This window comes from Dunckerocampus dactyliophorus, chromosome 5 (assembly GCF_027744805.1).
Source record: "Dunckerocampus dactyliophorus isolate RoL2022-P2 chromosome 5, RoL_Ddac_1.1, whole genome shotgun sequence".
NCBI lineage: Eukaryota > Metazoa > Chordata > Actinopteri > Syngnathiformes > Syngnathidae > Dunckerocampus > Dunckerocampus dactyliophorus.
This window is the reverse complement of record NC_072823.1, coordinates 4,496,850-4,515,728: the sequence shown is the minus strand read 5'-3', so window position 1 is coordinate 4,515,728 and position 18,879 is coordinate 4,496,850. Positions and strand designations below refer to the sequence as shown.

At 42.4% G+C, this 18,879-nt stretch overlaps 1 protein-coding gene across 2 annotated transcripts in view; it reads right to left on the bottom strand.

Moving 5' to 3' along the window:
* Positions 1-417: 417 nt before the first annotated feature.
* si:dkey-246g23.2 (solute carrier family 66 member 2) overlaps positions 418-18,879 on the bottom strand; it is a 50,546-nt gene continuing 32,084 nt past the window's right edge. Inside the window, exons 5-6 of one of the 2 annotated variants that reach the window (XM_054775998.1) lie at positions 5,857-5,989; positions 418-2,513 (exon numbers count right to left, since the gene is read on the bottom strand). In XM_054775998.1, the coding sequence (XP_054631973.1) occupies positions 2,478-2,513; positions 5,857-5,989 (169 nt within the window). In that variant the 3' untranslated portion in view covers positions 418-2,477. Of the gene's footprint in view, positions 5,990-18,879 lie in introns of both variants that reach the window. The other variant, XM_054775997.1, reaches the window with a different exon arrangement.

The window sequence follows — 18,879 nt, the reverse complement described above, 5'->3', positions numbered from 1 at the left end:
AAAACTATAAAAGCACACACATCTTAATTACACTCGTCAATTGTCTGCCCTGTGTCCAGCAGCAGGAGATTTTTTTCCCATTATTTATAAGCTGCAATTGATGCCTTCTCATCTCTGTCAAAAAGAGGAATTCAGGCTTTCCCAGGACACACGCGGGCGCTATCACGCCCCCGTACGGTATCGGCCGTGGCGGCGGAGAAATGACTTTTATATAGGAGCGTGTTCGACCTTGAAGGGATCACATGAGGTTTCCGAAATCCTGCTTAAGTCCAGTTTGAAGCTGTGGCGGTAGCCCGCTGAGCTGCGACAAGCTCTGTTTTCCCTTTCTCTTGTCACCGTCCCGTTGTGCTGCAGTCGGTTCAAATCACACAAAGAACTACACAACGCAAGATGCAATATAAATACTTTATGTCTGAACGAAATAACAACATCAATATTTCACATATACATTCCATCGCCAGGAGAATCCATGCATTGAACAAGTTGGACAGTAACTTGTTTTTCATGTTACGAGCATCAATATGCATAAAAGTCAAGTTGAGCTCACTCTTATGGCAGTTAGTGGAACCCGTTTATGTCGACGTAAGCGGTTGTTCACACCTTGTAAGGAGCGTAAGGAGCATGGGCGGTGACATATTTTTGAACTTAGGGCCATTTGTGCCAAATTTGTGCATTTTGCTTTTTGCAGAAATAATAATGATGTTGCTTCTCCCACCCTTCTTCACTTGTTTTTATTGATTATGACATAACTATAAATCTGCTTTGGCAAAAGCACTTAAGGACGTGGATAACAATATTACTCTTGACATATACCGGGGGTGTCCAACCTTTTCCCACCGAAGGCCACATAGTGACAAATAAAAGGATGCAAGGGCTGCTGTGATATTTTGGAAAGCAACACAAGTAGATCTTCAAAGCAGGATATTTGTTTCAATAACAAATATTTTTACTTTATTGTCATAAAATTGCAACTGTCTTTTCCATTTCTGTTGTGTTTTATTTTTTTTTACATTTTCCAACTAAACATTTCTTGTTTTAAATGTTCTTCTCTTAATTTAACTTTATTCTCACAATATTCTGACTTCATTACCGTAGCATTAAAACATTTTCCGCAGCCTAATTTCCCCAAAATTACAACTTCATTCCTCGTTATGTTTGTTTTTTATAATAATATGACTTGTAAAAAATAAGGTATTTCTTTAATATTTCAAGTTTATTCTGACGTTATTTTTCCCCTCACAATATTACGTTATTCTCATGATATTCCAACTTTTTCTCGTTAGATTACAACTTTTTTTCTCTGAATATTTTGACTCTATTCTTGTGAAATTACTGCTGAATTTTCATTTTTTGGGGGTTATTTTTATTTATTAATTTTGTTAAGTTTTCTTGTTAAATGTGCCGCAACTTAAGGCACTTTTTAGTAATAAGAAGAAGACGGCGGAGCAGGACTCACTGACTTAGACGGGTTGTCGACATAAACAGGTTCCAGTGTACGTGGCTCACAAATCATTTAAAGCCATAACCTGAGGAAGCACATTCTAAAAATAGAAATAACATTGTGACAGAAAATGTTTACAGGCACGGTGGCAATGACAATCAATGCGTTAACAGAGTTGGAACACGAGGCAGGTATGTGCTTGTCAGGCTCCCGGCTTTGACAACAAAGCAGATCCGAAATATAAAAGAAAGTCTGTCCAAGTTGCTTATGTTGACCTTTGCCGCAGGGACAAATAATGCAGTGCATATGGTGATAAGTACTTATAGAAAACATGGAGACAGACGGTGCAATGTAGCTGCTCGACGTGGGGCAGAGGAGATAAGACACATTCGGCGGTCAGATATAAAGTGAGATATCTGGATTTAAAAAATGCATGTGCACAAGAATCCTGAGTGCACGCTACACGGACAGGGCAAACAAACAACAGAAGGTCACATGCAACAACAACAATGCTGACAGCGGCAGTATTAGCTGGACATCTGAAAAATCTATCAGCTGGTTTGGCACTTCTATAAATATAAGAGTTTGACATGTGGAGCACAGGCTGAGGAGCTTTCATGACTCATATATAATGTGGCACTTGGAGCTTCACATCCATCAAACATGTAATACCAACGTATTCATACGCAGTGGCTGAGTCTGACGGGTTCATATGTACGCTAACATGCACACATGGATGACATGCTGTACATTAGCATACGCATAAACGACAGGGAGCCTTCCAACTTTTCTCAGGTACAATGTACGAGCATTACGTTCATGTGTGCACATATAGTAGTAGTCGTACTTTATTAATCCCACAGCAGGGAAATTCATCTGTTACAGCAGCAAGCAAGATACACAAGTATGTACACAAGTAAAGAATGCATAGTCATTGACAATGCATGCAATGCATAGACATAGTGAATAAAAAATGGTTCAGGTGTTGTAGAGCCTGATAGCGGTCGGTATGAAGGACCTGCGGAACCTCTCCTTCTTACACCGTGGGTGTAACAGTCTGCTGCTGAAGGAGCTGCCCAGGGAAACAACAGTGTCATGTAGCGGGTGAGAGGTATGAAAAGTTGATACATATGAAAAGTTCATTACAGTCGCGATTCAGCAAATTTACAGATTTTTTGATGAAAACATGAGAAAACCCATCTCATGTGCCCCACACTGGTAAAGCTTGAGTTGCACACAAAGTAGCCAGAGGCGATCTTCAACTCGCTTGAGGAGGGGAGCTTAATATGCAGGATATCTGCTTGATATTTATCAACCCAAATGCCTGTCTCACTCACGATAACAAATTTTGCTGGTCGATAATGGTGCCACAAATTATCGGCGATAATCGATGTTATCGACAAAAACATTTTTGACCATTTTTTCATTATTGTCATGAGAGGTCTAATTCACATTTGAACCACTAGATGGTACTCAGGTATAGTGTACCTGTGTGAGCCACATTAGCTTGACACAGAGTGTCAGTGTGAGCGCGCACCATTTTGCACTGTTTTGTTTATATTTGCCAACCAAATGCCTCAGTAATCGCTGACTGTCGAGACGAAGGCTCCGCTGCCCATGCACCTCCATCGGTAGTTTGTTTTTCCAGTTAAGAAAAATGTCCGTGTCGGTCGTCGGCGTTCATGCGCTCACCTTGTTCATTCTGTTTGAAACAGAAAGATTTCCACACTGAGCTGTCGGCGGTGGCATCTGCCTCAGAAACCATCGCTTCTGTGTCGTCATTCATGTTAGCGTATGCTGTCTCACGAGGCTAACTTCAAACCCTCTGTATCCACTCACTAGTAGCCCCGCCTCCACAAAGAGGCTCAATGAGAGGAGGGCTCACTTCATTTCAATATAGAACCAATGTGCACAGACAGATGAAGAGTGAACCCTCTTGCATTGAACCCTTGCATTGATTCATGTTATTTTTCCATAGCTGGAGGCTGATTCATAACTTTCTTCTTGAGACCAAAGTGTTCTTACCTACCTAACAGCCAACAGCTTTTAAATACGTGTGAATAATACAGTTTTGGATCATTGCCGTAGCTTTAATGTTCCTTTCAAGCCAAGAAGGGCTGCACTGCTATCGGGATGAGTCAAAGTGATCATGTGGGGATTTATGGCTAACGTGAACTGTGACGTAGGGTCTCAAGGTGATCATCACACAGGCATTAAAAGCTCAGACTCCTGATCAAAACTTTAAGAGCAGTTAAAAAATTGCAAAATTTACATTTTGCATTGTTGCATCTTAAGGAGATTCTAAGGAGAGTCTCAAGATGCAAAAAAAGAAGAAATGGGACTGAGACGAAAACAGCCATGAAAGTGAAATAGGCACTTCTTCAATTGATCAAAAGTTATAGACCATATCTCAACACACCCGAACCCCCCTACAAAATAGAAATAAAATGTTAAAAAAGGACTCAGTAATGAGTATCTGCGGTAGTCTTGTTAATCACCTCAAAAATTGGTTTGGTCATGCTTGATGCCAGTGTTTCCAGGTGGTGATGATGGCTTCACGGAGGGCATCCACTGTCTGGAACTGATGTCCATTTTTGTAAACTTCCCTTGCCATCCATCCCCAAATGTTCTCAATGTGATTTAAATCACACGCAGGATGGTCCAAAAGAGTGAGCTTATTCCTATGGAAGAAGTCCTTTGTCAGGTAGACACTGTGAACTGCAGCGTTGTCCTGTTGAAAGAGCCAGTCATTACCACACAGACGAGGACCTTCAGTCATGAGGGATGCCCCCTGCAACATCTCCACATAATCTATCTGCCGTTTGACGCCCCTGCACAACTTGAAGCGCCATTGTTCCATTAAAGGAAAAGCACCCCTGATCATGATGGCGCCCCCTCCACTGTGCCGTGTGGAAAACATCTCAGGTGGGATCTCCTTGTCATGCCAGTAACGTTGGAAACCATCAGGACCGTTAGGGTTCATTTTTACTCATCAGAGAATAAAACTTTCTTCCACCTTTCAATGTCCCATGTTTGGTGCTCTCGTGCAAATTCAAAACGGGCAATTTTGTGGCGTTGAAAGAGATGAGGCCATTGAAGACATTTTTTCTATTTAAAAGCCTTCTCTCACAACAAACACCCTTTATTTGGGCTGAGGATCGTCCCGTGTCTTGACGGACATCCAATCGGATCCTCCGGCTCAGGGCCGGTGACATTTCTTGGGGTCTACCAATTGATTTTTTGTTCCTTAACCCTCAGGATCTGTGAAGAAGTTTCAAAGGACTGTCTTACTGCGTCCAACATGACACGCTGCAAGAGGCCTTGCTTTCAAAGAGAAAAAGCTTTTTTTGCCTTTGCCATCAAGAGATCATGACAGTGCAAAAACCTGACAGAAAATGACATTGAATCCACATTCTTGCCAAGATTTTGGCTTTTAAAAGCTGTGGTCTTAAACTTTTGAGCTGATGCACAGCCTATTTCGCTGGTTGTTTGCAATTATTGCTTTTGTATTTTAAAGCTCTACATAGGATCAAACAGTGCAAAATGAAAATTCTTGCCATTTTTCAAATGGTCTTTATATTTTGATCAGGAGTTTCCACATATGTGGGTTGGTTTGTCAATAGAACTCCTTGTTTAGACTTGCTTATATGTTCTGATCAAAAGTCCATTTAAAAGGTAATATCATTTGAACAAGGCGTGGCAACAAAATGTCTCGTGGATGGCTGCAGGAGGACCTTAGAATGAACACAATATGAAAGCCATATCTCAAATCATTGCTGGCAGATTTTGGGTCTTGCTCACTGCTGTTTACATAATATGCTGAATCAATGCTGTGCCTGTCAATAAACTACTAAGGTGAGCCCTAACACACAGACTGATGGCCTTTGCAGGCACCATTAGTAGCTGTACATTGCGCAGCCTTGCCGTGGCACTGCCAACGGCAAAAATCGATATTGGCTGCAAGCACACATCAGCAGGTATTCCGACAGACACACAACACACACACACACACATTCATGACATGGAGCAATGTGCTGAGGCATGGAGTGGGAGACTCATCAGTCAAGTGGTAGAGGCCAGAGGAGGGCTACTGGTGCAGCACTGCTTGTTACAGCTGCCATTAGAGCAACACCGACCTGCAGTTAGTGAGCTGCCAATGTGAGTAATGTCTGTCTCGTACACTCTCCGTGTCCACTAAAAGACCTATTAGGGTGATTCAGCTCCATACACCTAAAAAAAATCTTAAAAATTTATCTTTCACTCACAAAATAAAATGCACAAGTGTCTTGAAAGCAACTGGTGTTCACGTTTCACTAAAAGGTATCATATTACCATACAGTGTTATGATGCTCGCCTGTCAAAACAAGCCCTGTTCAGCCGAGTTTGGTACGTGTGTCCTGGCTGTAGAAGAGCACCTGGAGGAGGATAGCCACGTCGACGAGGATCTGGATTGAACCGCACACCCAGAACTGAGATGGGCTTTCGTTCATCACAAAGTACGTGGTCTTGAAGACATCGCCGGCAGTCCACAGTAGTACCATCTTCACACTGGCGACACAAGGAGACGAGGAAAATGACAAAAGGTGACACGGAGATCATAGTAATCAATGACAGCTGAATCAGGCACAAGTCTTAGTCCATAAACATATCATTCACTATAACTGCATACAGGCACGCTTGAAAATGAGCATATTCAGTTGCCATGGTAACCCTGCTCTGACGGACTTCAGTGCTGCCTTGTATGTTTGAGTTGAATGAGTTCCTTTTGTAAAGAACCAGCAGGTAAGGTGGTAAAACTTTGTCACGTGTGTTTTTATAGTGGTGTACTCCATAACCAACATGGCAAACCCGACACGTCACAATGTGTCCTGGCCGGCACTCACACTGAGCATTCGTGCTTTGGTCTATTACCTTCTATTAAATGCCATTTCGCTGACTTTGTGGATTATTTTCAGTCTTACGTCTAGTTGTTCAGATTGTTTTATTGTGCAAGTGGCGGCTGTTACTTTACGTACGGTATTGGCTATCTTCAATAATCTGTGAGGAGTGATCACATTACAGTAATCCCTTGTCAGACCTGGCCGTGATAAGTGAATTTCCACAAAGTAGGATTATTTGGAATAATTTTGTAGTTAGAGCATCGGAAATCTGTTAATGACCTTCTAAATACGTTTTATTATTATTAGAGCCCTGTAGACATGAAATAACACCCCTATAGTAATTTTTACACTCATATTACCCAATATAGTAGACATAATAACCGAAAATAAGACATATTAGACATAAATAAGACATAACATATTAGCATTGGGAGGTTGTTGGATTTTTTTCTGGACAGCGTACTTCTTGCAGTGGCTATTGTCTCACCAATGTAATGTAATGGCGGCTGAAGACATTTTGCACATTCTGTACATTTGTATTTATAAAGATGATATAGGTCTTGTCTTAATGACCATGGGGAAATGTGGGTTCCAGGATGAGGCCAGTTGAGAACCCTGACCTAGTTAGTTAGATGACTACCAATATTATGCAAAAAGACATTCAAAAGGATATTAAACATATTCTTATGACTTCTTTTTTTTTTTTTTATAAATGCCATCATGCATATAATCACTGGTCCGACGGGGTTTTCCCCTTAGTAAGGTAATTACGTAATTACTTAATTACGTTGATAAAAATATTACTTTTAATTAATTTGTTCCAAAAGGTCCAACGAAAACGGAAACGTACAAAAACCAAGACAATTTTTCCCATAGGAAATTACGTAAATCCAATGAATCCATCCCAGACACCCAAAAATATTAAAAATATGTTTTATAGAGAGTAATGTTAGTTTTACAAGCAGAAAACAATGCAAAATGACGAATGGATGGAACTTATTGATGCACACTTTTCCGTACATCCTGGTAAATTCAAGTGTTTTTCACCTTTATGCTGGCAACTTTCTTTGGCCCCATGGCAAGGTATTTAGCATTCACACTCAATAAAAAATGCACAGCGATTCATCAATGCGTTAGGGTACTTTGTTTGGACACTTCATTTCGCAGAACGATATAGTTCAGGGCAAACGGATATGTTTGTTAAGTACAATATTGTGCAAAAACGAAGTCAAAACCTTATAGCTACATTTTCGACAAACCGAGGTTTGACTATATAGTCTAAGAAAGCACAAATATGTTTGATGAGGTCTTGCCAAACCATAGAAACTAAAGATAACTAAACAATAAACCTGATAACTGAGCTACTCTTAATTTATTTTAGATATGTGTGATAGATAGGGAATCAGGCCCATAGAAAAAGAGGTGAGTGAATGTATTGCAATTGATGTGAAGCTGATGAGGGGTAGGATTAAATAAGCTTTGCTTCTTCCTACTCCTTTTTGGACATGCAAAACTGTGAACTGTATTGTGTGATGTGCAACTGTTTGACTTGTATGCATGTTCAAGATGAATTAAAACCATGAACCATGAACCATGAACCATCTGTCTATGGACAGCTACATACACAACATCTGGCTTTACATTAAGCAGAAAAATCAACTAAAATACACTTAATGAAAAAAATGTACTCTCCAGTGCTGACTGATCACACCCACAAGCTGCGTGATGCAAGCACAGCGGTTGGAAGGAAACTCTATAGACAAAAAGAAGGAAACATGCACTCCATTTTATGTCATCTTAATTGTATCTCAACCTACGTTTCTCTTCATCCTTGTAATATTCATGCTTCCCTTCCCTCCTTTACATTCTCTGTCTGTCTCGCCTCACTTACTGTTGTGTTTCTTTACCTCATACCCTTCACACTCAATGCTCTTACATCGCTTCTGCTCCACCTAGCTCCTGCTCCACCACGATCCCCCAGAGAGTGAGTACCCGTTTGTATTAATGTAACATGAGTTTATACTTTTTATTAGAGCTGACTGGGTCTGGGAGAGTGAAAGCCCATCAGTCATCAAGGAGATATATTATGGGGGGGGCGGTCTTACAGAGGTGAGGGAGAGAGGGAAGTCAGAGGACAGCATCTATCCTGCATGCAGTGGGACAGACAAGAAACCCACCAGAGATAGAGGGGAGAATGATACGGATGATGAGTCTATATGGGTTGGGAAGCAGCCTAATGACCATAGGAATGTATGGACTGTACTATCCTTGAGCTGTCCTTGCAGAGTCATGTCAAACTCCCATCTCTCCCTTGGGCTCCCTTAAGGCACTGGCCAGGAATGGAAGCAAGCGAAATGAAGGTAACTGTTTTTCTCCGTAGGCCGGAATTCCGTAAAACCGGACTACAAAAATTGTAAATGTGTAGGTTAAAAAACTAACTTCAGCAACTACAAGTAGAAATGATGAAATGATGCTTCCTCTCAGGATTTACTCCTGCTGTTGTTAGGACTGTGAATCTAAATAGGTCATGATGCATCCTAGCAATCCCCTGAAACCACGAGAATGCTCCTCTGGAGTCTGTGAGCAGTCAGAGGATGACATCAGAACAATCTGATTGGATGGTCAGGAAGCGCTATGATGTTAAGGTGACTTTGTCATTGGGTGAATGTTTGTCTTTTTTTTTAATCTTGTACTTTCTTTCCATTCTTGCACAACAATCCAGACATGAGACAAATAGAGCAGGGTTGGTTTGTGTTTGTAACAAACCACATCTTCACTTTGTTTATTTACATACTCACACATTGCAAACATCCACCCACTCATCCATTTTCGACACTGCACAGGTAACTGGAGCCCATTTCAGCTGACTTTGGGCAAGAGGAGTAGTACACCCTGAAAATGGTCATCAGTCAATCACAGACACAAATATACAGACAAGCATTGACACATTCACACCCATGGACAATTTAGCGCCGCTAATGAAAACATCAGTCTGGAAATAAACACAGTAGCGACTTTGGAGACTTCATGCAGGCTGCAGCCATGACCGACAGAGACTCTTAAAGTTTGTCAAGGCAAAGTCTGACATGTTCATCACCACTGCCCTGGTGGTGGTGGTGGTTCAATTCCCAGCTAGGGATAAAAACGGCAGCGTTATGTCAGGAAGGGTATCTGGTGTAAAAAGTAAAACAAATGAAAAAGAAAAATTGTGAAAGACAAAACCCCCCCCAGAAATGACGTAAACGACTCACTGGTTCTTTTCTTCTCTGGTATTTTGCTTGGTCCCTTTGAAATGTCGGGCTTTACGGCACTGTTCAGTCACTGGTAACTAATGCCAGTGCTCTTTTCGTAGATATCACTGTATCCTGGTCTATGTTGTATCATTCATAAGACTAGCGTCTTCAGGAAGCTTTGTTCTTCAAAGGTTATACAGTCTTTGAAGCAATTTCAGTTAAAAGTGAGATAACGGCGTACCCTGAGCAAGAGAGGACATGCTGACAACAGAGCATACGTAATTTTCTTCAGTCAACACACGCTGCATGCCTCCACTGTCCTTTCCTAAACTGATGCTTCAACCACCAATTTTACCTGCAGGCTTTAGTCAGGATCAGACTTCTTCCACTTCTCCCTCAGGCTGCCAGAGAAGTGCTTGTTTACAGCACGCGGGGCTCACTGACTTCTGCTCCCTTAACAATTTAGACTTTTGGGGTAAACACTCCAGTTTTATCGACGCTGCTTCCAGAAAGTACACTGAGGACTTTTTTTTTTACACTTTTAGTGTTTGCTCTGCCTAAGTTCCCTGAAAGAAACTTTGGTAAAACTTAACTTTTGGATTACTGTAATCCCTTGTTTATCGTGATTAATTGGTTTCAGACCCCACGGGATAAGCGAATTTCCGCAAAGTAGGTTTCCTTATTTATAAATCTAATATTTTCATAGTTAGTACAAAGCAAACCCGTTTACCACCTTCTAAACACAGTTTCATTATGAGTCACCTTCACCTTCACTGCGATACACATCCGCCTGGCCAAGAATGGCTAAAACCAGATCAGACGAATACACCAACAAACAGTTAACGGGGCCGCCTTCACAAAAGGCATATGAGGAAGAGGAACTCATTTTCACTTTAAAGACCACTTGGAACCCAGACTTTGGCTGGGTGGCTGACTGTATGTATTTTAAGGGCAACGTGTTCTTCCGCCGTGGGCATGAAACTAGTTCTCTTTCTTTTTGTGCAGTAGTAATCATTTTTGGGGTGTCTTTGATATGGTGAGTTTCTATGTACTGGACCTCTAGCAGTTGCTTCATATACTGTAGATCACATGTTAAAGGGTAAAGTTACATTTCAAGGCCACCCTTGTACTGTACCTCCACATAAATGGTCAAGACCAACACATGGATCTTCTTACTCCTTAGACAAGACCATTAATAGATGGCTGTAAGTCAACATTGTCAGCCACCTGTTCTGTTTCCTGTGCATCTAAGTTGTGTGTCGTGAACCAACGCCATTGTCGCTTCCTGTCTGCTGATTTGACCATGAACTCATGAAGTTGTCTGGTATACCTGCCCAAAATTGTAATCAGTCCACTCACTGTGTCCCATGTCCATATTACCAGACGATCAATCCTACCTAAGAAAATGTCGTAAACAAGGACTGCTTGTATTTAAAAAAAAAGTCTGAAGCAAAACTTGCCCAAAATTTGTTGGTAGACTCAGACATAATGAAGGGTCCAAACCAGCCATGAATGAATCATTCATTCTATATTTTTGCCCAAACTGTTTTACCGGAATGATTAAGATGTCCCAGTAGTTCAACATCTCCAGTCATTTTGAACTTGCTGAGAGACTTTATGTGAGCCATTATACTAATTGTGTAGCTATTAGAGTGCATTTACTTTTCGACAGGAGATTCTGGGTCATTTGTATGCAACTAAGCTGCCAGTTTTTTTTAAAGGTAAATGACAAAAACTGATTATGTAAGGAACGCTGGCCCTAGAAATGATAATGAATGGTGCATTCACAACAATATCCATATATCTATTGAGAAACAACGTTTTCAGTCAAACTAAAACCACAATACAGTTGTCCCTTGTTTATCACGGTTAATTGCTTCCAGACCTAATCGTGATAAGTGAATTTCAAAGTAGAATTCAATATGAATATATGGACTACTGTTGTAGTTAGAGCATAGAAATCCTTTTTATGACCTTCTAAATATAGTTTTTACCACTATTAGAGCCCTGTAGACATGAAATAACACTCCTATAGTCACTTTTACACTTCCCCTATATAGTAGACATAATAATAGAAAATAAGCCATCTTAGACATAAATAATATAAGATACTCACACATTAGCATTCAGCAGTCTCACCAATGTCACGTTACTGACCAGTAGAGAATACTACTCTACTGCTGCAGTTTACGGTAAAGGAGAGACTCACGATGCACTTAAATGGCTTAATTAACAAGCAGAGAACACATGCAGTGAACATTCACACAGGAGCTGCTGTCGGCCACTCTCTACACTGCTAACCTGCTGCTAGCACTCAGCTAGCATCACTTCCTCTTAAAGGTTGACTGAATAATGATGCATGTTGATGAAAAAAATTGTTTGTTGGATATTGGATATTTCATCCACTGCAGCGACGACATTATCTCAGCAAAGTTCCAACACGGCTCTGCAGACCCTCTTTACCCTTCCAAAGTCTCTGCTCCCCTTTCGGTGATTTCTTTGCTCAAGAGACACTATTATTAAGGATAAGCCATGACATTGTAATTACAGCAGGCGGGTGGCCTGCACAAGTATAGTCTCTAAGGCGATGCAGCCTAGCGGAGACAAAACACCATTTGGGGGTCATTCATCTCTGGCAGGCATGCGTACATTTCTCACATTTAACTCTTTATCATGCTAGTCTCATATAGCGCCATCTGACAGGGGGCGCATCCATCTCAGGCCTTGATGTGGCTGTGCTGACAACTGATGAAAGACCCTGAGCGCAAACAGCTGAATTTAGGCCCGAGTGATGCTTTGTACATGCACATGGAGATGGAGTGATTATGGTATTGATTGAGAAGACCGAGTGACTGACTATCACATTCACACACACACACACACATCACTCATCAACCAGCAGTGTTTGCTTTTATTTGCATGATAAAGACAAGAGACCATGCGAGACCAAACGTGCAAAGCATGAAATCAGATACTGCCCTGCATTCTAAGCAGGGCGTACTGTCCACACACTCCATAGCTAAGCTCAGCCTGGTCAAGTCTCATCGATTGCTCCTGACCTGACACCTTCATCAGAGCTAAGAGGTGAGATATAAGAGAGGAAAGGGGAGAAATGGTGAACTGTGTACTTGAGGCATCGAAATAAAGAGAGCAAGGTTGTGAGATGGATGAGAGTGGATGGTGGTGAGAGGAAAATGACATGAGATGGATGAGAGTGCAGCTGGGTGTGGAACTATAAATCTAGAGAAAGGTGAAAAACGAAGCCACCCCGGTAGTTGTCGACCAGAGAGAGTCATGGAGAAAGTGAAAGAGGTCTCACTGTGCGCTGTGATGGGCTGCGTCGTGTGCGGGCCAGCCAGTAATTGTGACATGTATTGATCGAGGGCCGTCAGGCTGACGATTAGCACCTCTGCACGGCTGGAGTGGACAAGTGCAAACCGCAGATACTGGGTTGAGTATCAGGTAGAAAGATACAAAAACACAACAGGAGAAATTAAATGGATATTAGTGTGCAGCGCCACCGAATAAACACTTGTTAATCACACATTTCAATACTTTTTTTATGGATATGAATAATCTTTAAAATGACATATAACAGTTTAGATTTGTTATTTCTGTATCCAACTCCAGGGACTGGAATACCGAAATTACAGTGATAAAAGTGGGTCATTCTCGGGGGGTTGCAGACAGCTGGTCAAAAATTATTTAAAAAATTAAACATACAGCCTGGGGCTGCACAAAAAATATTGAAAAAAAAATGTCATCTTGAGTCACACTAATGTGATTTACTGGCAGCGTGCTCTGGCTATCATTCATCAGCTTGCGGGAGTAGCGATTGCATTAATTCATTCACTTTTCTTTTCACCTGTCATGAATGCATTGTGGAGTGAGCAAGCATGACGTTTTTTGTGACTTTTGAATTTTTATTTATTTATTTCTATTTATTTATATTAAAAAGTCCCCCCATCAACTGTCCTTCCTGCCCTAATAACTAATAATCATAATAATAATAAAAAATTGCGTGATTTCTATAAAACCAGAGCACACTTATCAAAATTTGAAGTCCAGTTGAAAAATTGCAAGAAATTACATTTTGCACTGTTGGATCTAAAGGAGGTACTAAGTTTAGCTTCAAAATACAAAAAGAAAAAATGGGAGTGAAACAAAAAAATTTTTGAGTAAGCAATTTATTGCAAACAAGCATTAAAGTCAAATTTTTGAGACCACAGCCTTTAAAAGACAAAATCTTGGCAAAAATGTGGCGTCAATGTCATTTTCTTTCACAGCGTCATGATCTGTTGATGACAAAGACAAAAAGAAATTCCCTCTTTGAACGTGGTCGGACTGTTGAGCTGCATAAGCGAGGCCTGCTGTGGTTGGACGCGGTAAGACAGTCATTTGAAACTTATTAAAAGATCCTGAGCGTCATGGAACAAAAAAATCAAATAGTAGACCCAAAAAAATGTCCACAGTCCTGAGCCGGAGGATCTGATTGGCTGTCCGTCAAGACACGGGACAATTCTGGGCCCAAACTAAGTTTGTTACTGGTGCCGAGTGCAGTCAAATACCATTAAACAGTATCTGCGAGAGAAGGGTTTTAGGAAGAAAAAACATCTTCAAAAGCTTCATCTCCTTCAACGCCACAAAATTGGAATTTGCACAGGAGCGCCAAACATGGGACATTGAAAGGTGGAAGAAAGTTTTATTCTCTGATGAGAAAAAATGGAACCTTGAGGGTCCTGATGGCTTCCAATGTTACTGGCATGATCCCACCAGAGATGTTTTCCACACGACACAATAGAAGCGGCGCCATCATGATCTGGGGTGCTTTTTCCTTCAATGGTACAATGGATCTTCAGGTTGTGCAGGGGTGTCAAACGGCAACTGGCTATGTGGAAACGTTGCAGGGGGCATCCCTCATGACTGAAGGCCCTCGTCTTTTTGGTGTGGATTTTTCAACAGGACAACGCAGTTCAAAATGCCTGCCTGGTTCAAAATGGTTCCAGTAGGTAATAACATCATGCACTTTTAACGTTAGTAGATTGTTGGGGTTAAAATTTGGATGATTTAGAAGCGGAACCTTAAGGTTTCTACTGCTTCTTTTATGGCAGAGACTCTACATGGGGGATTTGCCAATGAGCAATCCATCGATATTACTCTAACGCAGCCCCGAGAGCTCACGTACAGTCGCTCCTTGAAGCGTCTCCTCTTTATTCAGCACAACTTTGCACCTGCGCATCGGGAAGATGCGTTCACGCATGCTGCTTTGTGCATCTGTTTGCCCACACATGAGGGCGTGTGTGGAGATTTAACAGCAGTGCTTTAGCTCAAGCAGAGCTGCTTACAACCCCTTTTAAGTATGAATAATGCATGTTCATTGATCGCACATGGGCACATACAGAAAAGTTCCCAATATGTGAATGATAATGGATTCTGCAAAATGAAACAAAGGTTAGGTGAGGAGGTGGATCGGGCAGTTTGCCTGAAGATGTTTGGGAAATGTAAACTGCTGTTAATAGCCTGTTATATAATGAGAAAAAAAAGATGTATCAGAATAAACAGTAAGTGGAAATGTGTATGAGCAAAAACTTGATTCTCATGTTTTTTATTTACAATGGTCTAAACAGGACGTAATAGTCGTGTGTAGACTGGTGGCTTCTCTTAAGGAATCAACAGCTATGCTGATTAATATCATTTAGCACTGAAGAGACTTGGCCTGTGTACATCAAGAAATACTCATTAATAAATGTGTGAATGCATGAACTACCTCTCACCCTGAGGTTGTTATTAGGGGAAAAAAAACACTTGGAGGTCATCACAGTGTTTGCACCATAACCTCTGGAGCCTGCCTATCGGGGGCATTGGCCCCTTGATTGAAATGGCTGCGAGGGAAAGGCCACCTCATTAGAAACATGAAACTGCCATTGAGATCTGCTCAGAATGGACAAAAAGAACAAGCTGTGGCAGTGGAGGTGTGGGAGAGCTTTCCAAGGACAAAATGCACGTGCACACACATACAGCCACACACCCACATAGACTTAGATCCACAACATGACAGCGACTGTATTTTTCCTTAAATGTATGGGTTTGTGAAGCAGTTGCACTGCAGATACAGAGTGAGAGTTGTCCGTCTGTGCACTTGCAACGGAAAACCCGAGTCTGTGTACATGAGTGGCTACGTTTACACGTTTACAAATAACCCTTTCATAACCGGAATATTAGCAATAACCCGGTTGCCATGTAAACACCAAAAACCCTTTTGAAAAAACGAAATATGCTCATATCCCGGTTTTTAAAAAATGAATATTACCCCTGGGTTACTCCTTTACTAACCCGAAAATCGGGTGATGTATACGCCTATCGGGATATCCCGATCAAAAGGAGCTTTAATTTGTGTTCTGAATCCTGTGTCTTTGGCAGGAACTACTTGTAAACATGACGACACGCAAAACCTCACACTTTTGGAGCGAGGGGGAAACAAGCGACCTCGTTAGTGTGGTGAAAGACAGGAACATGATGTCTTTTATTGACAGTAGAAAGTACCACAATAGCAAAATCTATCAGAAGGTGAGCAGGCAGTTCCGCAAAGCAGGGTTTGTACGAACGCATCTTCAAAAGTGTCCGGGGGACTCTGGGGGTATAGCGTGGATTTGGATGGCACAGCTCTGGCTCCATTTCCTATTTCTTCACAAAGAAGGCAGTGCATCATGACGTTTTCCATGCGTGTAGACGTTGTCCGTGCGGGTTTTTTTTTTGTTTTATTTTCACATCGCGCATGTAAACGGGTTATTCCTAATGTTTCAGAAACCGGAATATTGACCTTAACCCGAATATTGACTGCATGTAAACGTAGTCACTGACACTGACAAGGTTGGCATCTCGGGGGTAGGTGTGGCTGGTGGAAAAAATGACAAGGTGTGGTTGATATTTTAATGAGAAAAAGGAAGACACAGAGACTCCACAGCCAGATGAGGAGCCTCTCTTACGCAGCAACCTGACTACCTGCTACTATGGCCAAATACTTCTTTTTGAGCTTCCTTTCAGCAAGTCAAGGCGATGCCTGCAGTCAAAAGCAATTTAATTAACCTCACATGTCAGTGCGGACAACAAGATCTGTGGGCGGTAATAGAAGAGACAGCACAGACAAAAATGAATCTAAATGAGCAAAACTGCATTTTCAAATGCGGCAGAGAGCCAGAGACAGACAGAGAGATGTAGTGAGACCCATAAAGGCAGTACCAGCTTGGAAAGAAGAACTGCAGTGGTATACAAGTGTGAATACAAGCGTGCAACTGCTACAAGAAATCCTGTTTCTTGATTTGATTTACAGCAGCTCAGTGCTGGCTATTGCAGCACGCCACAACATATTTCACAAAAATAGCAGACATACAATATTGCGCTGAACCCCAACGTCACTTCCCTTCCGCCGAATGCATTTATTGCAACTCACACCAGCACGAGTCTTATTTATGCCTTAATTGGCTTATTTTCTCTGATGTTGTCTACTATATTGGGTAATATGAGTGTAAAGGTGACTATAGGGGTATTATTTCATGTCTAGAGGTCTCTAATAATGATAAAAAATGCATTTTAAAGGCCCTAAACAGGTTTTCTATGCGCTAACTAAACGACGCCAATATGTTTGTTTTACCAGAACATTAACAAAATGCTGGTATCCACAACTCACATTTTCAAGTTCAACTTTATTAGCCTGCACACCACAGAGTCATAAAAGGTCCGTAAAAGAGTCCTGCACACACCAAAGGACCTCAGTCTCCTCAGCAGGTGGAGGCGACTCTGGCCCTTCTTGTAGAGGGCGTGGGTTTTGACGGACCAGTCCAGCTTGTTGTTAAGGTGAACACCCAGGAATTTGTAGCTGTCTACCAACTCTATGTCCGCTCCCTGGATGTTCACCGGTGTGAAGTGAGGTGTTTTCCTCTGGAAGTTAATGATCATCTCCTTTGTCTTGCTGGTGTTGAGTTGCAGCTGGTTAAGCTCACTCCAGCTGACAAAGTCCCTGATGACCGTCCTGTATTCCAGATCATTCCCCTCTGAAACACAACCAACAATGGCTGTGTCATCGGAGAACTTCTGGATGTGACACTGTGTGGAGTTGTGTGTGAAGTCCGAGGTGTAGAGGGTGAAGAGGAAAGGGGAGAGCACCGTACCCTGAGGGGCACCTGTGCTGCAGAGTACCATGTCAGACACACAGTGACGGAGCCTCACATACTGTGGTCTGTTGGTGAGGTAGTCTATAACCCATGCAGTCAGGTGTTGGTCTACTCCCACACTCTCCATCTTCACTCTGAGTAGTGCCGGCTGGATGGTGTTGAAGGCACTGGAGAAGTCAAAAAACATGACCCTCACAGCGCTCCCGCTGTCCTCCAGGTGTAGCAGTGATCTGTGCAGCAGGTAGATCACTGCGTCGTCCACTCCGATCCGAGGCCGGTAAGCAAACTGCAGGGGGTCCAGCTGAGTGCCCACCAGGGGTCGCAGGTGCTGCAGGATAATCCTCTCCATGGTCTTCATCAGGTGAGAGGTCAAGGCAACAGGCCTGAAGTGGTTAGGCTCCTTGGGACGCGGTGTCTTTGGGATCGGGACCACACAGGAGGTCTTCCACAGGGCCGGGACTTTCTCCAGGCTCAGGCTGAGGTTGAACAAGTGCCTGAGAACTCCACAGAGCTGGTCAGCACAGTCCTCGAGGATTCTAGGGCTGATGCCGTCCGGTCCCGGGGCCTTCCTTGCCTTGATCTTCCTCAGCTGACTTCTCACCTGATCATCAGTTATGGAGAGGGGAGTAGAGGATGGCTGGGATGGGGATGTGGGGGTGAAGAGTGGTGAGTTGGTAGGGGAGGGAGGGAGGGCAGACTCAAATCTGTTAAAAAAACACATTGAGTTAATCTGCCCAGATCTTGTCCCCACTGGCTTGGTCTCTCCCCACTCCTTTACCATGGCCTGTGATGGTCTGCAGGCCTCTCCAGACTTCCCTGGCATTATTCTCCTCCAGCCGCTTCTCCAGTTTCCTCCTGTAGTAGTCCTTCCCCTTCCTGATCTTGTGCCGGAGTTCCCTCTGGACTCTGCACAGCTCCTCCTTGTCCCCTGAGTTGAAGACCCTCTTCTTCTTGTTTAGCAGGGCCTTAATCTCAGAGGTCACCCAGGGTTTGTTGTTGGGAAAACACCGCACCAACTTGGAGGGCACAGTGTTCTCCACACAGAAGTTTATATAGTCTGTGATGCAGTGCGTCTGTAAGCCATGTGGGACTTCCTGTCGTTGTGAGAGTGATATAAGTTTGGCACCCTGCAAAACAGGCCTTAAAAAGCTTTA